This window comes from Salvelinus fontinalis, chromosome 12, assembly GCF_029448725.1.
Source record: "Salvelinus fontinalis isolate EN_2023a chromosome 12, ASM2944872v1, whole genome shotgun sequence".
Taxonomy (NCBI): Eukaryota; Metazoa; Chordata; class Actinopteri; order Salmoniformes; family Salmonidae; genus Salvelinus; species Salvelinus fontinalis.
In genome coordinates, this window is record NC_074676.1 from 9,938,973 (window position 1) to 9,959,640 (window position 20,668).

The 20,668-nt window shown below is 38.8% G+C and overlaps 1 protein-coding gene across 21 annotated transcripts; it reads right to left on the reverse strand.

The window, feature by feature from the left end:
* Positions 1-2,802: 2,802 nt before the first annotated feature.
* On the reverse strand, positions 2,803-18,786 carry LOC129866759 (paired box protein Pax-6). Of its 21 annotated transcripts, none has more exons than XM_055939614.1 (15): positions 18,521-18,664; positions 16,175-16,323; positions 13,564-13,641; positions 13,253-13,306; positions 12,488-12,511; positions 9,914-10,044; positions 9,561-9,602; positions 9,241-9,471; positions 8,763-8,928; positions 5,198-5,356; positions 4,805-4,887; positions 4,538-4,694; positions 4,214-4,326; positions 3,747-3,894; positions 2,803-3,621 (listed from the first exon to the last, which is right to left on the reverse strand). In XM_055939614.1, the coding sequence occupies exons 4-15, from the start codon at positions 13,263-13,265 to the stop codon at positions 3,536-3,538; spliced, it is 1,353 nt and encodes a 450-aa protein (XP_055795589.1). In that variant the 5' UTR covers positions 13,266-13,306; positions 13,564-13,641; positions 16,175-16,323; positions 18,521-18,664; the 3' UTR covers positions 2,803-3,535. The 21 variants fall into 21 exon arrangements, with proteins under 21 accessions (XP_055795589.1, XP_055795587.1, XP_055795595.1 ...); XM_055939612.1 differs by having other exon boundaries at positions 12,488-12,516; positions 13,252-13,306; XM_055939620.1 differs by lacking the exon at positions 13,564-13,641 and having other exon boundaries at positions 18,570-18,786.
* Positions 18,787-20,668: the final 1,882 nt, after the last annotated feature.

Consider the following 20,668-nt stretch of genomic DNA (forward strand, 5'->3'; position numbering starts at 1 on the left):
CCTGTCGTGACAATTTTTGTCACATAAAACGTTTGGATGGAAACCTGGTTACACTCAGAGAAATAAGTAGTACTGCTTGGTTTTACACAGTCAAATGTAACAAATACGTACATTTTTTAATAAAGAAATGTACAAATGATACATTTGTGACATCAATATAAAAAAAAATATACAAATTATAATTAAATACAGTAGTATGAGATCTGTATGTAAAACATTTACATTTGACATTTGAGTAATTTAGCAGATGCTCTTATCCAGAGTGGCTTAAAGAATCTGCATTCATCTTAAGATAGCTAGGTGAGACAACCACATATCACAGTCAAATATACAGGATATGAAAATTCCATTCCAGCTAAACAATGTATATATAGTGTTTTGCAAAAAAAAACATTTTCATACACATCTAAAATCTATGAATTAAAAATCTGAGAACAGTAACATTTACACACATATGAAGGTACCCATAAGCAATCAATTTTGATGAAAAAACACAAATGTGAAAAGTTGGTATATATAGCTTTTTGTAAATGAACTCTTAAATTGCTACAGTCACCTCCAAAATGATTGGCACTCTTGATAAAGATGAGCAAAACAAGACTGTATAAAACAAATAATACAAATGCTCAGCGTATTGTATGCTAAAAATAATTGGGGAAATTATCTAATTTTATACTAATACAATTGTTCAGAGAAATACATTTTATTTAACAAGTAATACCATTTTCTTCTCAAAAAGATGTGTCAAAATTATTGCCACCCCTTAAAATTATTACAGATCAAATCAAACAAAATGTAATCTGCATTAATATGTTCATTATTTTGAATTAAGCTCAGTTTATGGATATACACATGTAAAATCCCTTTGTCCTTCATCACCATGGGAAATGGCAGAGAACTCACAAAGGAAAAGAGACAAATGGTTGTTGACCTTCATAAGTCAGGAAATGAGTACCAGGCAATGGGTACCAAAAAATACCAACAAAATAATATATATATATATATATATATATATATATATATACCACTTACCACTATTAGGGCAACAATTAAGACGATTAAAAACCACTGGAACAGTGGTAAACTTGTCTGGTATTGGACGCAAATGTATCTTGTCTCCACTCACAGTGAGGAAGATGGTACGGGAAGCAAAGACAAATCCATGGGCCAAAGTTGTAGAAATACAGAACTTGGTCGCATCTTCGGGTCACCAAGTCTCAAAATCTACAATGAGACTCTTTAAAATGGTTGCCAGAAAAAAGGTTTTATTGAGTGAAACCAACAAGTGTAAACGCCTTTAGTTTGCTAAATGGCATTGGCACTTGGATTGGAACCAGTGCAATGGTCAGACGACATAAAGCTCTTTGGCCACGCACACCAGTGGTGGGTTTGGCATTGAAAGGAGAATGCATATGCAGAAAATAACCTCATACCTACTGTAAAATATGGTGGTGGATCATTGTTGTTATGGCGCTGTATTGCTTCCACTGGTCCTGGGGCCTTTGTTAGGTCAACGGCATCATGAACTTTACCAAGTACCAAAACATTTTAGCCAGAAACCTGGTTGGCTTTGCCAGGAGTTTGAAACTTGGCCGCAAGTGGATCGATCATCCAGCAAGACAATAACGCCAAGCACACATCAAAATCCACTAAGAAATGCTTCATTGATCACAAAATCAACATTTTGCAATGGCCATCTCAGTCTCCGGACTTGAACCCCATTGAAAACCTGTGGTTTGAATTGAAGAGGACAGTCCATAAGCACAGAAAGTAGGATAATAAGCATCTGGAATGATTGTGTATGGAGCAATGGTCTAAGATCCCTCCCAATGTGTTCTCCAATCTCATAAAATATATATTTTAAAAAGCTCAGGGCCATTATCCTCGCAAGGGGAGGTTGCTGGAGTATTCAAAACAGGGGTGCCAATAATTTGGACACCTATTTTTTAAACTAATGTTTTGTTACTAGTTAACCCTCTTGAGTCTAAGCCGTGGGGGGATGTTCTACTAAGCTAACATGTGGAATTGTTTTCAGATGGTCATACCATGGATCGTTTAGCTATTTTTAGACCCATATTTACCCCTTTGTTTTTGGAACATTCTACCCCTCATTCACTTTTGTTCAATTTCACCACCCAGCAATGGGCTTGTGTGGGTCGTAGAGCACGACATTTCCGTGTTCGTGTGAATCTCAGCTTTCGGTTGTGGGGTCCTAATAGTTTCTACCTCAAACCGTTCAGACTAGACAGGCGGTTTTGTGAGAAGACCTGTTTGGAGTTGGTACGTCAGCGTCACCGACTTCAGGCGACTCTCATGAAGCTTGTGGGGGTCGTAGACCAAAACTTTTCGTCATCCTCTCATGTCAGACAAATAAAAGCCCTGACAAGCAAAGGTTTGGTCAACCCACTATAAGGACATGTCTGGTTTTCGCTCATAAGTTAAAGACTAGCTGATAAACTAACATTTAAAACACTGTGCCTACGTAAAAGTCACCAAAATCTTTACAAAATTGGCAACAGAAGACTACAAAAGGAAATGGAGGTTGTGTCATAAATTATATACAAAGGCTTTGGTCTGTTTGTACAATCAACAATGGTTAATTCAGACATGAATAGATGCAAACCTCAAAAGGCTTTAAACTCTTGCAGGCCTTGCGCTACTATGCATTGTTGCAGTGAAAGGTTTTAGTAAGACAGGATAAAGTAAAACTCTTAACTACAACTATAACAAAGAACTTGTACCCAATTGAATGAAATTACTTGAAAATGTGTATAAAACATAAATAGAATATTCAGAGAAATATAAATGAAATTAACTTTATTATAGAAATTGTGTCCGGGAGACTGCTAGGGAAGACCAATACTTACATTTCGACATAACAAACTGAATTATATCGAAGACACAATCTACAGTTTTTTGCTACCAAAAGTTTTTTTCACCTCTTTTTTAGCGGTTAATGCTTTCCATTTACAATGATTCTGCCAGAAAGCTTTGGAAAAGAAAAGAACAGAGAAATGGACTTCTCGTACCCAGCTGGTACCTGCTGGTCCAGCTCTGCCTTTGAATGATACAAACTTGTTTCACCAGAGTCCACATTCTGTACACAGACTGGGGGAGCTTCTTGATATATGTTGACAAAAACTATTCATGGCAGAAAATTCTTCACAAATGATCTTCTTCTCAGCAGAAGCAAGGAACAACTCAGTTTCACAGTCCATCCACGCTGTTGTTTTTTCATTATGACATACAAATGGCCATACACAAATACACCAAAAATGACATAAGTTGGAAACGGAGAATAGAGATATTTTTTTTCTGCCATTAAGGATGTTACACCGGGCACTTTACAGAAGTCCTTTCTCTTTTTTTCTTTTTCAAGTCTTTGCCTCCAAAGAATGATAGAGAATGGCAAAATCCCAGTACGAAATAGTGTCTTTTAGAGTCTATTTTCTCTTGTCTGTAATTAAATACTGCTGGACAGCCTCTTCTTTCAAGACAATATCCGAGGAGTCACACGTTGACGGTAGTCGTGTCTCTACTGTAGCCTGGGCCAGTACTGGGACATGTCTGCTTCACTGCCTGGCACTTGGACAGGAACAGATACTCCAGGAGAGATGAGACCTGACACAACAAACACAGAGCGGTGAATCAGTTCAGGCACCATGTATACCTACTCATGTTCGCAAATGGTGATTCGGAATGTCTTGGATTTTGTTTATTTTGTCATGACCCGTTTCTCTGCCTACCTGTTGAGTTGCCTCCTGAGCCTGCCATTGACTGGCTGTTCATATGTGCCTGCATATGAGGAGGGGTGTACGTGTCGTAGCTCCGCCCGTTGACTGAGGGACTGGTGGGCAGCATGCAGGAGTAGGAGGTCTGGCTGGGCACAGGAGCCTGGGGGGTAAACAGCACACATGACAGTCAGATTCACCTGTCACCTAGCAGCATCTCATATTTCGGGTCCCAACAACTAAGGGATGGGCCACACTAAGCCATGGGAACGTAAATAATGCACTATCATATTTACTTTACAAATTCAACATAGTATTTACTACAGCATTGCCAGTTCTTAGCATTCACTTGTGACATGTATGTATACTTTGTATAGGTTTACATTTATTGTGATAAATAACTTGGATGCTATGCAAAGTCATTAGGAAAAAAAACACCAAAATGCTACATTTATTATCGGATCTGACGGTGATGTACTTACTTGCATAGGCAGGTTGTTGGCCATGGTGAAGCTTGGCATAGGTGGCAGGGCACTGTATGTGTTTGTAAGGGCTGTGTCTGGTCTTCCCAACATGGATCCTGACGAGAACGATACTGCAGGGGTAGGATATATACATTTATTTTAGAGACCAGTCAGCACCTGATTGCCATTTGCAACATTGATTTGCAGAAACATAGAATGGATTGTGTGTCATGCTGATGAGGCTACAGTTCTAAAATCCCATAAATGGATCCTACAACAATATATTAAGATGGAATGCACATGATGTAATAAAAGGTTTTGTTAAAGAGAAAGATCACTGACTCCAACCTGGTGTCGTGGGCTGTGGGATGGGCTGGTAGACACTGGTGCTGAAACTGCTGCTGATAGGGATGTGACTGGAGGAGTTACTGGCTTGCCGCCGTTGATTCCGGAGTTTCTCCTCCCTCCTCCACTTTGCCCTTCTATTTGAAAACCACACCTGAAACCACATTCATGTTGCAATGGTTAGTGTTGGATGGGTCACTTCTTTGAATGTGATTACAATATCCCTACATTCAGGGTGATATTAATAGGCAGGAGGAGAGGTACCTGTATTCTGGCCTCTGGGAGGTCAATTTTTGCAGCAAGTCTTTCCCTTGCGAAAACATCTGGATAGTGAGTTCGTTCAAACTCTGAAAAAAAAAATACATTAGTTAGAACTAGAATGGAAGTAATTAAATGTGATATACATCAAATATGCCTACAAAAGCATTCAGACTATTACAGTTTGGGAAAAAAATCTAATTTGCAGTGAAACAGTTCAAAGTATGCCAATGAAAACAGCAATATGTGGTAATGTTCCAAACGAATAGGCCTAGTTAGGAGTCAGTCTTGATGCCTTAATTATGCTTAAAATATACTCATTTAGTATCACCAGCTCATTAATGAGATTATTTGGCCGACAGTTGGACGAGAACACGTGACAGTGGCGGTATAATTTACCTTTCTCAAGCGCTTCTATCTGTTCTTGTGTGAACGAAGTGCGGTTCCTTTGCAATTTTCTTTTCAGCTGAAGTCTCATTTGGGTCTCATCCGAGTCTTCTCCATTCGAACTTATTGAATTAGTGTTCTCACCTCCGCCGTCTGACTGTGGGCAACCATCTGAAAAATAAATAATCAATCAATCAATAAAAACGATCACTCTTTGTTCAGCTTTCATGCATAGCAGGAGGTGCACCTGTTGTTAGCGCAATTATTTAATTTTCTTGCATTGGAGTCTCTTTAGCGTTGCATGGAGTTTAATGAGGCCTATGAGGATATGCCCAAAACCCGCATGTGCCTAAAACATTACCTTATAATATATGAAATGTTGAGACTTGTTGCGTTCTCTGCTTCTTCCAACTGGTATTGACTGGGTTTGACAATTCATTGTGTTATTTTGACCAGATATTATTAGTTACATCAGGCTTTAGAAAATGGCGATACAATGTTGTGGGAAATTATTATTTTTGGCTTAGATCTTTTCTGACCATGTAGCAATGCTTGTCGTCATGAAATATAAGACAACATGGTAGAACCTATTCAGATTCCATGAAATGCTTTAAAATCCAAACCATCCTTTTAAAATGTAACATTTTTCCACATGGGCGTTTGTACACCCGTTGAAATAAACCCCAACACTTGAATAAAAACCGTTTTTCACGACCACACAATACCAGGAGAGTAAGGGGAACTATTAAATTCATGGTCTGTGGAGGGGTTGGCAAACTTTCGTGGGCAGAATTTTGAGGACACAATTGGAGGCCACAAAAGGATTCTCTCGAGGCTTGCAGTGTCCCTCATTGTATGGAGGATTCCAGTCAACAGACTTTTCAGCTCAGTATGTTAACCTTTATGCAGTACTATCATTAATCACTGTCTCCTAGGATGCCCTGTTCAACGCCAGTTCAGATTTATGGCTTCTTTTGGCCATGGAAGAAAAAAAAAAACCTGCACACATTGAATGAGACATCTCTATGCTCAGACAGTGTTTGTTACATAAAGGCGACAGAGAAACCAACTGTGAGTTGAGGGGCCTCAGTCAGTGGCGTTGTTAGACACTTTATTCAGCATACCTTTTACCCATTCCATTATGCCTACGTGGCAAACGGTATACCTATTTATGTAGGCCTAGATACATCTGCTTTGGCAGTTTATTGTGTGACTGATTACCATTTCATAGTTCGTGTTTTTTCTACATGCACGGGCAGGTTGCTCAGTATACCCAATCTTAATCTGTATTGGTATGCTCACTAATATAGGTGAAGATATGTTTGAACAACTATACATCAGCAGAGACCCATCATCATACGTGGCTAGCTTATTCCCTCTGCTCTGAAGTTATGCCGATGCTCTTCTGACAGGTTTGTTGTTTCAAAACCAAATGCATTATTCAGAACAAGGTGTCTTATTACATTATTATAAACATACGCGAAGATTAAAGTTATCTCCTTTAAATGTCCCTGTTGTGTCCAAAAAGAAAGATTATCAGTGACCAGTGCGCTATAGTTTTGGAGGCTAATCCGTCAAAAAAAAAGGAGTGAATGAGCGTTCTATTATCCCTCAGTCAGACCAACTGTCGCTAGATTTGGGATTTGTTTTCATTAATAAAAGGCGCTGGGAAATAAAACCATTCCTTAGTGTCACGTGTCGCAATCAGTCAGGCGTAAAACAAGCCAAAAGATAGAGAAGCAACTGCGGCATCTTTCAGCAATAGAAACTAAAAACATTCTGGGACCCCCTGAAAGAGAAAGTGCCTAAACCCCATAGACAGCTTTAGCCCTCTATAAAGAAAAAAAGATAAGAAAAACTGTCACGTTGATCTTTAAAAACACGAAATCGCAAGCGAGAGCTTTCACCCTTTCCTTATGAAAGAGTTGTCTCTCTTTGGGCCCTGTCACTCCGATGAATCCACTATTTTATTCACTGTTGCGTGGCGTTTATCAGATTGAGACCATATTTCTCCCCCTCTGAGACCTCACCCTGCCGTATGCTTCCGGAGTAATGGATTCTTAATTTCCCTGAAATCGCACTCCATAGAAGTATAGACACTTATGGCAGAACATAAGTGAACAGACGATGTTGGTATAGCTGGCTGTGGTGTTCACACACACATTTTGGGCATATTTTGAATAGACAGGATAACAGAGATACATTCAAAGTACAAACGACAACAGCAGAAGCACTTCTTATCATCGTTGTTATTCATTTATAACAACCTTTAGTCTATAATTAGAGAATTAGGATACTATTATAATAACACTAGGGCCTACTTATTTTTTATTTCACCTTTATTTAACTAGGTAATTCAGTTAAGAACAAATTCTTATTTACAATGACCGCCTACCGGGGAACAGCCTTGTTCAGGGGAAGAACGACGGATTTTTACCTTGTCAGCTCTGGGATTCGATCCAGCAACCTTTCGGTTACTGGCCTAACCACTAGACTACCTGCCGCCCCAAATGAATAATAATAATATTTCATAATAATAATAATTGCTATAAAAATATATATGTGTTACTATTGGCACTTGGTCACCTTTCACCTAAATGTATCTGTTGGGGATTCCTCATTCGAGACAGGTGTAGTTAACAACAACAAAAAAACGCAGATATTATGACGAACAAAAAAAATGTTATTTGTATTTCAATAGTGTCCATCCTTTATTGTTTAGTTCTCTTAAAACTGACGTGTCTAATTGGCAAGTTGTGCCATATCGTGTCCATGGGTCTCCCGTGGAACATTTCTACAGCTGTCTCCTCAAACTAGACGCTTATTCATGTCGCCTTAATGAGAAACAAAACGTTCTCTAATGAGCAATTACATAGCGACAGAACTGTTCCCATAACAAATTCTTGAGTGTGACAGAAACATCCTTTGTACAGATAGGCCTACCGCACACTGCTTCAAATTTGTTCATCTTAAAGCAGGTTGGATGGGGAAAATGTGGACTCATTGACGAACTCATCCAGAAATAGGCCTACAGTATGGGCCTAGAAATGCATCAATCGTGCAGACTAAATCGTGAAATTACAACCTTATTGTAAAAAAAAAACTTTGTCGAAAAACTTGTCGACAATTTGCAAGTTAATAATTAGTCGAATCATACCAAGTAGCCTAATCTTGGAATCATTTTCGGGGCATGGCACAGGCCTATAGAACAGCAGATGAATTTCAGTTCCACGCATAGGTCAAATAAGACTAATAAAGCCGATGCATTAGTGACAAACAACATCAGCTGAACTTTGATATCCTCTAAGATGTTCAACAAAAAAAGTATATTCCCCTGCTACTTTCAATAATGTAGGCTAATAAGGATGTAACAATAAAATAAAAAGGAAATATTATTTTGTTTATTTTTTGTAATAATAATAATGACGGTAATATTAGGCCTGATATGATGATATACGACAACAACAACAATAATAATTATAATTTAAAAAATAGCTATTTAATAACACTTTTTCGTTATAAAATGACCTAATAAAGACATTCTCGCTCCTTACGCCAAATCCAGTGATTTTCCTACCTGCGTTGGGCTGTCCTGGCACTGAGGTTCCGGGGTACCAGCCCGGCCGGGTTCCCCACGTCCCAGTCTGACCGTTCAGCATTCTCAACTTCTCATACATGCCATCTGCGCCCATCTGTTGCTTTTCGCTAGCCAGGTTGCGCAGTACTCTGTTTATCGATGACACCTGAAAGACAAACCCAAAATGCTTGACATTAATTAAACGCGTTTCCCTTGATTGTGACGGCACATTGGCTTGTAAGTGATCTGTCACATAATTGCATGCATACCCTCACATTCACAATATGTATTTGGGTAAGAAACTCGGTATCAAAATGGGAAATAAACAAAATAGCAACTAAATGTATGTCGTCAATCGCAATGCGTAATCGTTCTGAAACAGGTGCATAATCATAAGCAATATTAAGGTCAGCTGTTCATTGTAATTTAACTCAGTTCATTTTTTAATGCGTATAAAATGGTATGAGTAGTAACTTACACTCAATGAACTTACACTGGGTATATTATCGTTTGTGCAGACCCCCTCTGAAAGCAGTCTGTCACGAATTTCCCAGGCGAAGATTGACGGGCACTCCCTCTTGTATATGGCAATTTTTCCGACCACCTCGGGAGTTGCTACTCTTGGTTTGCTACCCCCGATCGCCCTTGGTCTGATGGAGCCAGTTTCATAGTATCTGCCCAGAATCTTACTCACACAGCCGTTTGACACCTAAATAGAAAACAATAGACACAAATCACATACATTATTCAAGACTAATGTGTAATATATGTGTATACTACAAACATTGTTACGCTTACGTTTTCATTGTCCAGCACTTGGACTTTTGCATCACCATGGGTCTATAACACAAGAAATATACCTTGAATGGTATACGGTAATTTTACTTGCACTTTGTTGAAATGCATCTGATAGCGGATCTCTACTTTGGATGGATATGTTTGCAGGTTGTGTCCTAACCTATCCTGGCATCACCACAAACCATAATTCGTAATTCGCCATCCAAAATCAAAACTGCAACTTAAAACGGTTTGAAATAACAATAGTTGGTTGTGCATTTAGTTGTATATTCCAAATACAAAATCACACAAGGCAAATGTTATTCTAAAGCGTTTTACTGATGCAGACAGAGAGAAGAATGCAGTGTTATCACCTGCAGAATCCTGGATATATCGCACGGCCGCGCGCCACTGTGAGCAAGCTCGACTATTTTCTGTCTGGTTGAGTCGGGCAGGGGTCTGCCGTTGACGAACACTCCGCCAAGCTGATTCACTCCGCTGTGACCTGGGCAGAGACAGGGGTTGCACTCTCTTTAGTTAAGCCACGAATCAAGAGCTGTGATTAAAAACTGCTAGCCACTTCACTACAGATGTCTCCGATGCAAGCGTTTAGTGCTTAACTATGCAAAAAAATAAATGTTATCAAGCCGAAAACACGAGACTAAACAAAATGGAACGTTCAGCACCAAACATAGAGGAAATCACCCAGGACTTTGCGTAGTGTGTAATTATTGCCATTGTTCATTTGTCAGATGTTTGAAATGCTTTCCGGATATGCACGCAATATCATTATCTTCTACAATATTGTTCTAATCACACATGCAGAACATTGATTAGCCTCAGCGGTGTTGTATGAGCTGGACCAAAACATATCTAGCCCACTGAGCCGAGACTTGCGCATCTTTGCAAAGCTTTAGCTCAAATAGCGTAATGCTATTTGCTGCACAGCATTATAAAGTAGTAATTACAGTATAATGTCAACACTTCAAACAAATCATCACCTAATCCTATGTATATCAACTTGATGTTTGTTGCACTAGCCAAAACATCATAAACGCTCGTGTAAACAAGTACTTTCATGCGAGTCAATTAACAAAATCCAGCTTAGGATAGCCCAGACAACCAGACCAAACCTGAAGTCAAATGGAAAAGGAGCCTCCCTGTAGTCGCCTACGTTTGCTCTAGTTCTCCGCTCTCTTCTCTTCGAAGCCTCACGTTAAATTGACTCTAAGAGCACAAGCTCCTTAGCAATAAATAAGCTCCAAATATAGAAGAGTGGGAAAATATGATGAGCCTGGCTGACATTTGTCTTTAAAATAAAGCTAGCTGCACGTCAAGTTTGAGCTTAATTTCTAGAAATAGGCGGAAGTCGCCCTGGATCATGCATGGAAGGCTAATTGAAAAGATCAGTTGGAGCACTTGTGGCAGGCATGTCACTTTATGACACTGCTCTGCTTTTGAAAATCGCATCATCACGACAAATAGTAGCATGATAAAACGACCCTAGCTGTCTGCATTTGGATATCACTCAGACTAAATTGGACCCTACTCATTTACCCTTCAAGGGAAGCTTCATTTTATGGTAGCCAGGGGGCTGTGCGCGGGCACAAGGATGGGAGCGCGCGTCGCTCTTAATATATAAAAAGTGACATTCGTTTTTTTTCATGTAAAAAAACCAACACAGCCCATATTTACACTGTTTTTATGAGTCTGCTGGAGACGTTAGACTCCCTTGTTTTATATCTGTTTTGTTACTGTTTTCAAATACGAATTAAAAAATAGGTAGGCCCTACATCAATTATAATATTATATTAGGCCTTACAAATAGAACATTAGGCTACATGTGCTTGTGAATTTGTTGTCTACTGCCATAGGGCTAAAGTCACAAATTCTAGCCAAAATCAGGGTAGAAATATAGGCTATTTGCTTAGGAGTAGACTGCTGTAAGAGAAAATCCATCGCTATGTCATTTTTTTTTAGGCTAATTCCAGGATTAGATTAAATCAATTGTGTTTGTGCGTTTGATAGGTCAGCAGGGAAAAGCATATTGAAGATTTATTGGATTTGAACACGCCTCCCGTATAGTGCTCAAATAAATCCACTTGATCACTGCCACACAGAGATAATAATATAAAAGTTTCACTAGAAAGGTTAGGCCTAATTCTTTATCATTATATAATTCCCAACGGTAAGTGCTGTCGATCTCGCCGGGTGGCAATGATTATGCGCCTTGTATTCTATTGCAAGTCAATTAATAGGAAAACATATGGCGTCAATTTGGACGCTCAGTTTCATATACACCCAGGAGTTATTAGCACAAAGCCTGCAGAGCCAGCCGCGACCTTCAGACAAACTAAAGGCCTCACCGGAATCATATCTGCTCAGCATTTCGCTCAAAAGACCACCCCATATAACATCGCCATCACATTAAAAAATGTAACAAGATATGAATAATGGTATACGCCTATACAATATTGATTACAGGCTAATATATAGCCGAGGCCTAATATTTTGGTAGCCAGTAGGCTAATTTAAAAGGTGAGGAACAGACACAATATGTCTGGTCTTTAAAAAAAAAAATCTTGAATAAAATTAATGGGCGAAGAAAAAACTCGTATTGCGTTTATTTTGAAGGCCTCGGTTTTCATTTTCAAATGTGAGAGGGAATATAGGACTTCACATCACTGCTCAATTATTTCATATGGCCTACTTAAACTGACCTAGATTCAGATGCTTTGTTTGGTTGGAGGTCTTTGAAGTGTAGAGCGTCACATCTTCCATCTGAGCCTACCTCTATAACGCAATACATTTTAGGCCTGATATGGAAATATACATGAAGTTCAAGGCTAAGCCAAGGCAATATAATGTATTGGCATAGATATGAAAGCACACTGCAGCACAAACGTGTCGTTCAGTTAAGAGAATGAGAGGTAAGCTATTCCACACACCTTCGTTACAGATGTCATACACCTCTTGTCCAGCATTAAGAAAGAAAATATATGTATTTTATTGTCACTCTGCCAACCACACAACATGATTCATTATGAATGACTGAATAACATCTCAAATATGTCAAATCTGCTCTAACGTTTATAGGTCCAATGCATTCGTAAAAATAAAAAAAGACAACGTCTCATCAAAGCATACAACTGTAGCCCACACTGTGGTAATATAGAAGGGATAACTTCTTCATAAACATTACACATTCTCCATGAGATGAATGCAATGTCAGTTAGTGCATATAATGAACAACGGGAATAGGCATACCCCAACAGGCGTTTCTGAAATGCTATTTTATCATATCAAGAATAACCTTTCTTTCTTTCTCTGTGTGTGTGTGTGTCAAAACAACTGCATTGGAAGTTGTGCAATTGGCCAATAAATAAAATACTCTAGGGCTTCTACTTCCTGCTAGCCTCTTCTCTGATATGATAGTACAGTTGCAGATATTGGGCTCTATTTCAGTTCTTACACGTACAGGTTAGTAGAAGCATACTAGTCAAAGTCCAATGACAGAATGACCACTGTGTGGAACAAAATATGAGAATGAGCATATATAAATCATTTATAATTCAGAAAATTTAAACAAGCCCAAAAGTAGTGGCCTTTTTCTACACAAACATGCAAACCAACATCTGCAGCATAAATGGCATGTGCCACCTGCCTCCTTCCAGCTCAAAGTATAAGTTACTCAGAAAAAAAACACAACTTACTGTTTTGCATCATGGACGCAACGCCAGATTCCCACGTGGCCCGGTTATAGTATTCTATTAGTCATGGGAAAAGAATGACAATGATCAGTATTGGCATGCTGATAATAATGGACTAATACAATACAAAGGGGACATACACATCGCAGACATTGATTTGGTGCAATTAGAAAATTACGGTGGGCACTATTATTACTCATTAATGACTCAGGATGCATTAGGCTATTATTCATTCATATTTTATAATACGAGAGCATAATATCGTCTGTTGTTCTATAGGTTTTTGAATATATATATTCAGTGTTTAAACTTGCCTGGAAACAGTGTGGACTGTCCGCTTAAAACAATTTAAAGACTCTCTCATCTGCTTCTCACTAGTTAATATATTCTCCCTATGGACAAAGCAAAACATTTTATTAGTACACCTTAGCTTTCGTTTTTATAAAGTCAGACGTACTGCAGTATTTTCCAACTCATTTCAAGAGATGAATAGCATTGCAGTAATTTGAGAAAACGTTAAATATTAACAGCTTTAAGTGTATTTTAGGTGTATTGAGAGTAAGCTACCTTTAAGAAATAAAATTAAGGATTTCTGAATAAATGTGCATATTTAGAGGTGCAAAAGTGTTCAGGGCTCTTCATGCTAATATTACTGTTATTATATTGCCCATGAACATTTCAGTCCATCCCCTTTCCATACAATTAAAAACGTCAGTAATATACGTTCAGATGTCTTTAGATGTAGTCGTCTAGTGACATACGCTGTCTACCTCGGTTGGCTGCTCTGGAAAGTGACATCGGGAAGGGGGTGAAGGCTCTCCAACAAAGCCTGCAGAATTTCAACAATGGCGTCCTTTCTGCTTCTACACCAGAACCCAGAGAGTATAACTGAGGCTCCCTAACTATATACCCAGCCTCGTACTAACCGTACCAATAACTCTCAGGAATACAAAGAGCTGAAGGGAGCAACCCCCTCCCACTGCACCCATGCCCAGCACAACAACAAACCCCTCACACCGCCACAGTTACACTGCTGCTTGCCGTGACCCGGTGCCCGTAACCCTCTGCTTTTTTTTTATTTTTATAAATTAGAAACGCAATTTATTGTTATAAATATCTGGAGATAATTATGTTACTGGTGTTTGGTTAAGGTTTAAAAAAAAAAAGATTCAACAGCTCAGTAGGGTGCTCAATTGGAAAAAGACAATTGCCATAGAGTCCATTCACAACATTTGCCGAAAAGGAGGCCACTAAGGAAATAGTCCAAGCTTTGATTTTCTCCCTATTTATCACCTCCTTTTTAATCAGGAGATGGACTGTGTGTGTATTTACAGTGTACATCCACAAATAAATAGCCTATACATCCAAGCTGTGCAGCACGTGTTATTCCGTGCTATGAATGGAGAATATTCGAAAGAAACTGTGTAAATTCAACTAAGACACCATTACAATTCACAATTAATAATCCTTAAAAATAAAATGTAAAAAAATCACATGCGCTATTGGTTCAGTCATTGTAGATGTTTATAAGTAGATAGGTGTAGTTACAAAGCATTTCTTTGCATTTTTCTCATGCTAATTGCTTTCAAATGTAATGATGCAATGGAAAATGTCGGAAAAGCAAAGTAAAGGGTTCTGAGTTTATATTGATATTGATGTCTAAAATAATCAAATATTTTGAGCATGAACTTAACCCGAAAGCAGCCTACTTGTAAATCTTTTTTTTTTTCTTCTTACTGTACACTAAGATGAGATGATGAAAAGCCAATCGTTTGCTTTTTGTTCAGGTCTAGCTACAATCATATCATTTATTTGATGCAGTCCGCAAAATACGAGGGCCTCATCTGTATTTTGCCCGTTTTAACCCACAACTACTGGAACTTCAATTGAACATGCTCCTTCAGACTTGTAAGGACTATATTATTCCCGTCATTTATATGCAGATCAACTCCATATAGCAACAATAACATGTTAAATAGCTACCATTAGACCAATAGCTACCATATTTTTTGGGAAATTAGAATAAAGCAATAGGCCTATTGTACTGGAAGAGTCAAAAGCGTAAGGCATATCCCAATGTTATAAATAGCCCAATCAAAAGTAACCTCTAATATAAACAATGGTTTTGATGTTGAGCTTTGTCTGCATTTTCTTCTACTTGTTTTATCTACAGCATGTAAAAAGTAGCCTAATACGCGCTCATTCTAATCATTATCATCATCATTATTTTGGATGGAAAAATAGCTACAGGCTAAGCTTAATCATGTATTATTTATTATGAGTGGATTTCTGAACTGTTTTCACATAGGCCTATATATCCTGTAAATGTTAAAACCACTTTACTATTTGTGTTCAGTAAGTAGGACTACTTCAATTGTAATTGAATACATGAAAAAGGGTTAGGGTTTGTGAACTTTAGGAAAAAGTTCACAGAGCATTTTTTTGTGATGGTGCCCGGGTGAGTCTGACTGTGTGATTCATCTTGACACCCTTGCTCATCGGATCATTGCGTCTCCATTCTCTGGACTGATTACTGGCATAACGTGACTTTTTACTCTTTCCTGTCATAAATAAGCATTAAGCTATCCGCAACCAACGACGGCATACAAGCAATACCAGAGTAAGAAAGAGGCGGACTGAAATGTTCCAATTAGGTTACCACTAGTCTGCGTACCGAAGTTCATCCATTAAAGCCGATATAACCATCACTGAAAACTTGAGCCAATTGGATTATCTTTCTAAATTACAACAAAAACTTGCAAGTTATTAACTTAATTGTAATTTGCCTTTTCAACACTTAGCCTTATTTTATTTTTCACTCTAAAATTGTGTAATGTGTAAGCTTGGATGGGGGAACGCATGGTTGGGTGAATAATGTGTGCTGTCTGAAATGTAGGTACTAAGTGCCAAGAAATCGGAGCTTACCTTTTTGAGGCATCGTGTGTACACTGCAGCCAAAGCCCTTGTTGATAAGTCTGAGCGCAAAAGAGACGGAGCTACAGTGCTGGATAGCCCCCTCGAATACTTTTCCTTGTATATATTTTCCAAGTGATCTTGAATAGAGATGGAAATCCCTGTGAAGGAAGCAGATATTGACAATAAAATGGGATGTCAGGACTGCGCGAGACTGAAAATGTGCGCTCGTGAGAGAGAGAGAGAGAGAGAGAGCGAGACGGTAGCGCACCTATGCTGATTGGTGATGGTACTAGTGTATTAATGTATGTGTTCCTGGTCTGTGCCTCGCCTCCACTCCTCTTCAGTTGCCCATTAGCAGTGCCTGACCTCTGTCATCATCTTCTAGCGAAACACTTCCTCCTACTTCGTGGTGCCAGAGCGGGAAACGGGGCAGAGCCAGAGCTTGCTTTTCAAACCCACTAATCACTCTGCACATGCACATTAATTTCTCCTTCTCTAACACACACACACACACACACACATAAACGCGCGCGCGCGCGCACACACGCACACACACACACATATACATAAACGCGCGCGCGCACACACACACACGCACACACATACACCGAATATTTCCTTTAAAAATGCTATTGGATGAGGGCAAGGGAGGGCAAGTGCAACTCACAGGGCTCCACGGTCGTGGAACGCATACAATATTTCCTACACTAACCATGAACCTGAACTTGCAAATGGACGTACGGGCAGTGAGCACATGCTGCGTGCCGACCTCAAACGGATCAACATTAACCATTTGCAGTCCATCTTCATTTTTTGATCGTTTACGACTGATAATTCACTGATAAAGACCAAAAGAACACCGCTTTCTCATTTGCGTAGTGTGATTCGTTAACGTTTATTTATTTTAAACATCTAATGGCTGAATTTAATGATTCCGTTTACTGAATTATTTCAGTAAGGAATTTATTAGGCTATAGCTTTTGAAAGCTTTGCATAGCCTACAATCTTTACGCAGCAGCCTAAAGGGCAGAGTGCAGTCACTGAAGCAAGCGCAAACTTGCACGTGTTGCTGTTGACTCTGACATCACATCTGGTAGATTTGGTTGTTTACCCCTAAATGACAAACAATATCTATCGACTAAATTAATATAATACCGAGGCTGATGATCTTTCTTAATTTTCTATGGATCAAATGATAGGCAGGACGCATCGTCGAGGCTTCTAAAGTATAGATAACACAGGACGTAAATATAAGCAAATGTCTTTGCAGTCATGACAACACACCCGAACTACATTTGTAGAATGCCTGACACCTCAGTACACTCCAAAGCAACCCCTCCTTGCCTGCATTTTAGGTTACACTTGGAGAACCAGTCTCGCCTAGGGGTGTTCCAATCATTTGTTCAAATGGAACAGATTCCGTGTCGTGGAATAAGAAACGAGGGGGGTTGTGGCGTGGTGGGGTAACCTAAAAGAGGGGTGAAAGTGTCGCAACGCACAGACCATAAAATGAAGTCGTGGTCGTGGATGCGTACACTTGACTTCCTTTGAAATGTGAAAAGTAGTAAAAGTCAGAGCTCATCAATAAACTATCTTGAAACTGAATAAGAGTCCTGACAACCATTGCATTCCCAACTAAAGTACAATGCGGAGACAAACGACACTGCCAAAGAGTTTGCATCGCAATGAAAGGGCGGATGAATGGGAGCGGGATAATGAGCTGCCGCGACCGTCATGCACTGTCATCTCTAGCCCTGTGGTGAAGTTCTAAAACTTCGTTTAATATTTTCACATAACTTCCATTCCACTCCTCTAAAATCCTTGCTGCGAATTCTTATGACGCGAACGGTTTATTGTTGCCTAAACACTTTGGCACACACTGTGAAAAAATAGTCCATTATTTTAATGAAATGTTTGTTTTCTGAAGTTGGCCCATCAAAACAGGTTTGTATAGATAGCAGAGCAAGATGCTACTTTTCAGTAGGTTTCATGAAGTATAGGCTACTCTTTCAATGTTGCATTGATTTGAAGATTTGTGTGTAGTAAAATATTTGTTAATAGTTAAGATGGGCGTTTGAATAGGATATTTTATTTGAATATTTTATGAAACTTTCCGAGCATGCACTGCATAGGTCAAACATTTTATGCATGCAAATAAGCAAAACATGACTATGTCAAGGAATGTTGAAAAGTTATAATTGCTGTGATGCACATCTATGGACGAAAAGGCATCGTTACAAGTTTGCCCTGAAACTGCAGTTGGCTACAACAAAAGTCGTCTTTCATGTCCATAGACCCACTGAAGAACCATGCAGTGCACTGCTAACAACGTTTGCTATATTCAAATGTACAAACCCCAATTACTTCCTCTTCACTCAATTCAATGAGAAGATCCCAGACCAACCTGTTGTAACAATAGCACCAATGGATAATTGAATTATTTGGAAAGACGTAATCCGCCTTGTTCTTGTCTTGTGGTTGAGTTATCTTGTTACTTGACTGCGGTTTGAATTTGTTGAAATCAACAAGTGTAAAAAAAAATAAAAAAATCTCAATGTAAATCCATTCATTGGAACAACTCAGCCGACATTCACGAGTTGCAATTGCTATGTTGAAGACTATCAATTAGCCTAATGCATTTCGGATAAGCAGAAAGTACTCTATCAAGCCATGAGAGAAGACTGTAATCTTGTCGCTCCTTTTCCCTCGGGCAAAGTGGTCTTTGACGACCGCCTAAAAAGTTTTGAACCCAAAAAAATCATAAGGGGAGGTCGCACTGAATACGGCTGACGTCATCCATGGGAACACAGTGACAGAGTGGGGAGGGAGGAAAGGAGAGAGAGAGAGAGAGAGGGAGAGCAAGAGACTTTAAAATATCAACCAAAGCGAATGTGTGTTGATATACCCATTGATTTAGCAGAGGTTAATGAGAGGATCGGTTCTGGGAAACGTAAGATTATGAACATTAATATTATATTCAACAGCTAACTAGTAGTATAGCAATTGATCTTGGAGTATTACCGGTGACAAATTATAAATTGTATCTAAGCTATGCTTGACAAAAATTATTTACTGCCGAATGAATAAAAATTGTGGAATAAAACCATGAATAACTCCTTTGTTTAAGGAGAGGGGTAATGTTTGTCATGGCTATACCTGGTCAGGCTATATGTGTTCATTAATTGTGATGCTGACCCATATTCAGAATTGTAAGTATAACCAAAGATCTTGTCATTTTTCAGGACATGGTTCATTGCCAGATTCTTTACTTCAAACACTTGTTAATCCTGACAGCAGGACTAACATATTCCTCGATAAATGCCACTAATTAGGGAGGTGTGGAAAGTGGCTCTCAATTTAGTCATGAGGTAAGCTTCAGTGTGCACTCACTGCCGTATTGTTATACTCACATTATTTTTACTAATTTACAAGGGCCTAACTAGGCAAATACTACGATTATATCAACTATATAACCTAATAACACACACAAAAAAACTATGATTTGTATTAATTGCTATTATTTATATTATTAACAATTAATCATGTTTGCATAAAAAACGGTAGTTGCATTAAATCCATTAAAGGTCACGTTTACGTTCCTTATGTCCTATGTAGGCATATAGCCTGTTTAATTAAGCAATCTTTGTGGACAACGTTCCATTCTCTAGCATCACGTGAAGACTTACCTCGGGTTCAATAAACATGTTTCCTCGGAGCTCAGTGGGAACAATTAAGCACAGGGAAATGTGTTTGTAAACGGCTTTATTTAATAGCAAGGATCTATATATCCAAGCCACCACACATGGAAAGCCATAGGCTTATAAAGAGTATTGGTTGACAGAGAAAGATGTATAAAGTCATACCTGATAGAAAAATAAAGATCCACTTCCGTTTCCAGTCCGTGTTGATCATAAAACAGAAATAATAATGTATAGATTGTGATGTTTAGACTCTGTTGTTTTTATGTAACCTAGTGAATTGCAATTTGTTTCCACGTCGATGAGAATATAAAATGACCATGTCGCTTCCACCACAAACTTTCGACTAATATCATCCACAACTTGGCAGTTATTTGGCAGTAGTGCCGCTACACGTCACTTTGGACACCACTTATCACTCCGCTAACTAGGAAATCGCAGCGGGAGATTTCCAAACCTACTTATTAGTGATGGGCATTCCGAGTCTCTTCAGTGCGGCGGCTCATTTGTCTCCGTTCAGCTTAAACGAGCCGTTCATTTGGCTCCAAACGGCTCTTCGTTCAGTTTCGCTTAAAAATGTAGGCTATACTTAAAACCATGGAACAATATCAAATGTCTAATGTAAAGCTTACAATATGCCTGTCATTATGTCAAATCGTGACATGTCAGTTGAAATACGTTTTTACCTGACCAAATTATTCGACGTCTGCAAAAAAAAAAAAAGAGAAAAATGAACAAATTGCAAAAATGTGTGTGGACAAGAAAAAGGCTATTTCATCACTATCTATTCTTCCTGCAGTGAGGA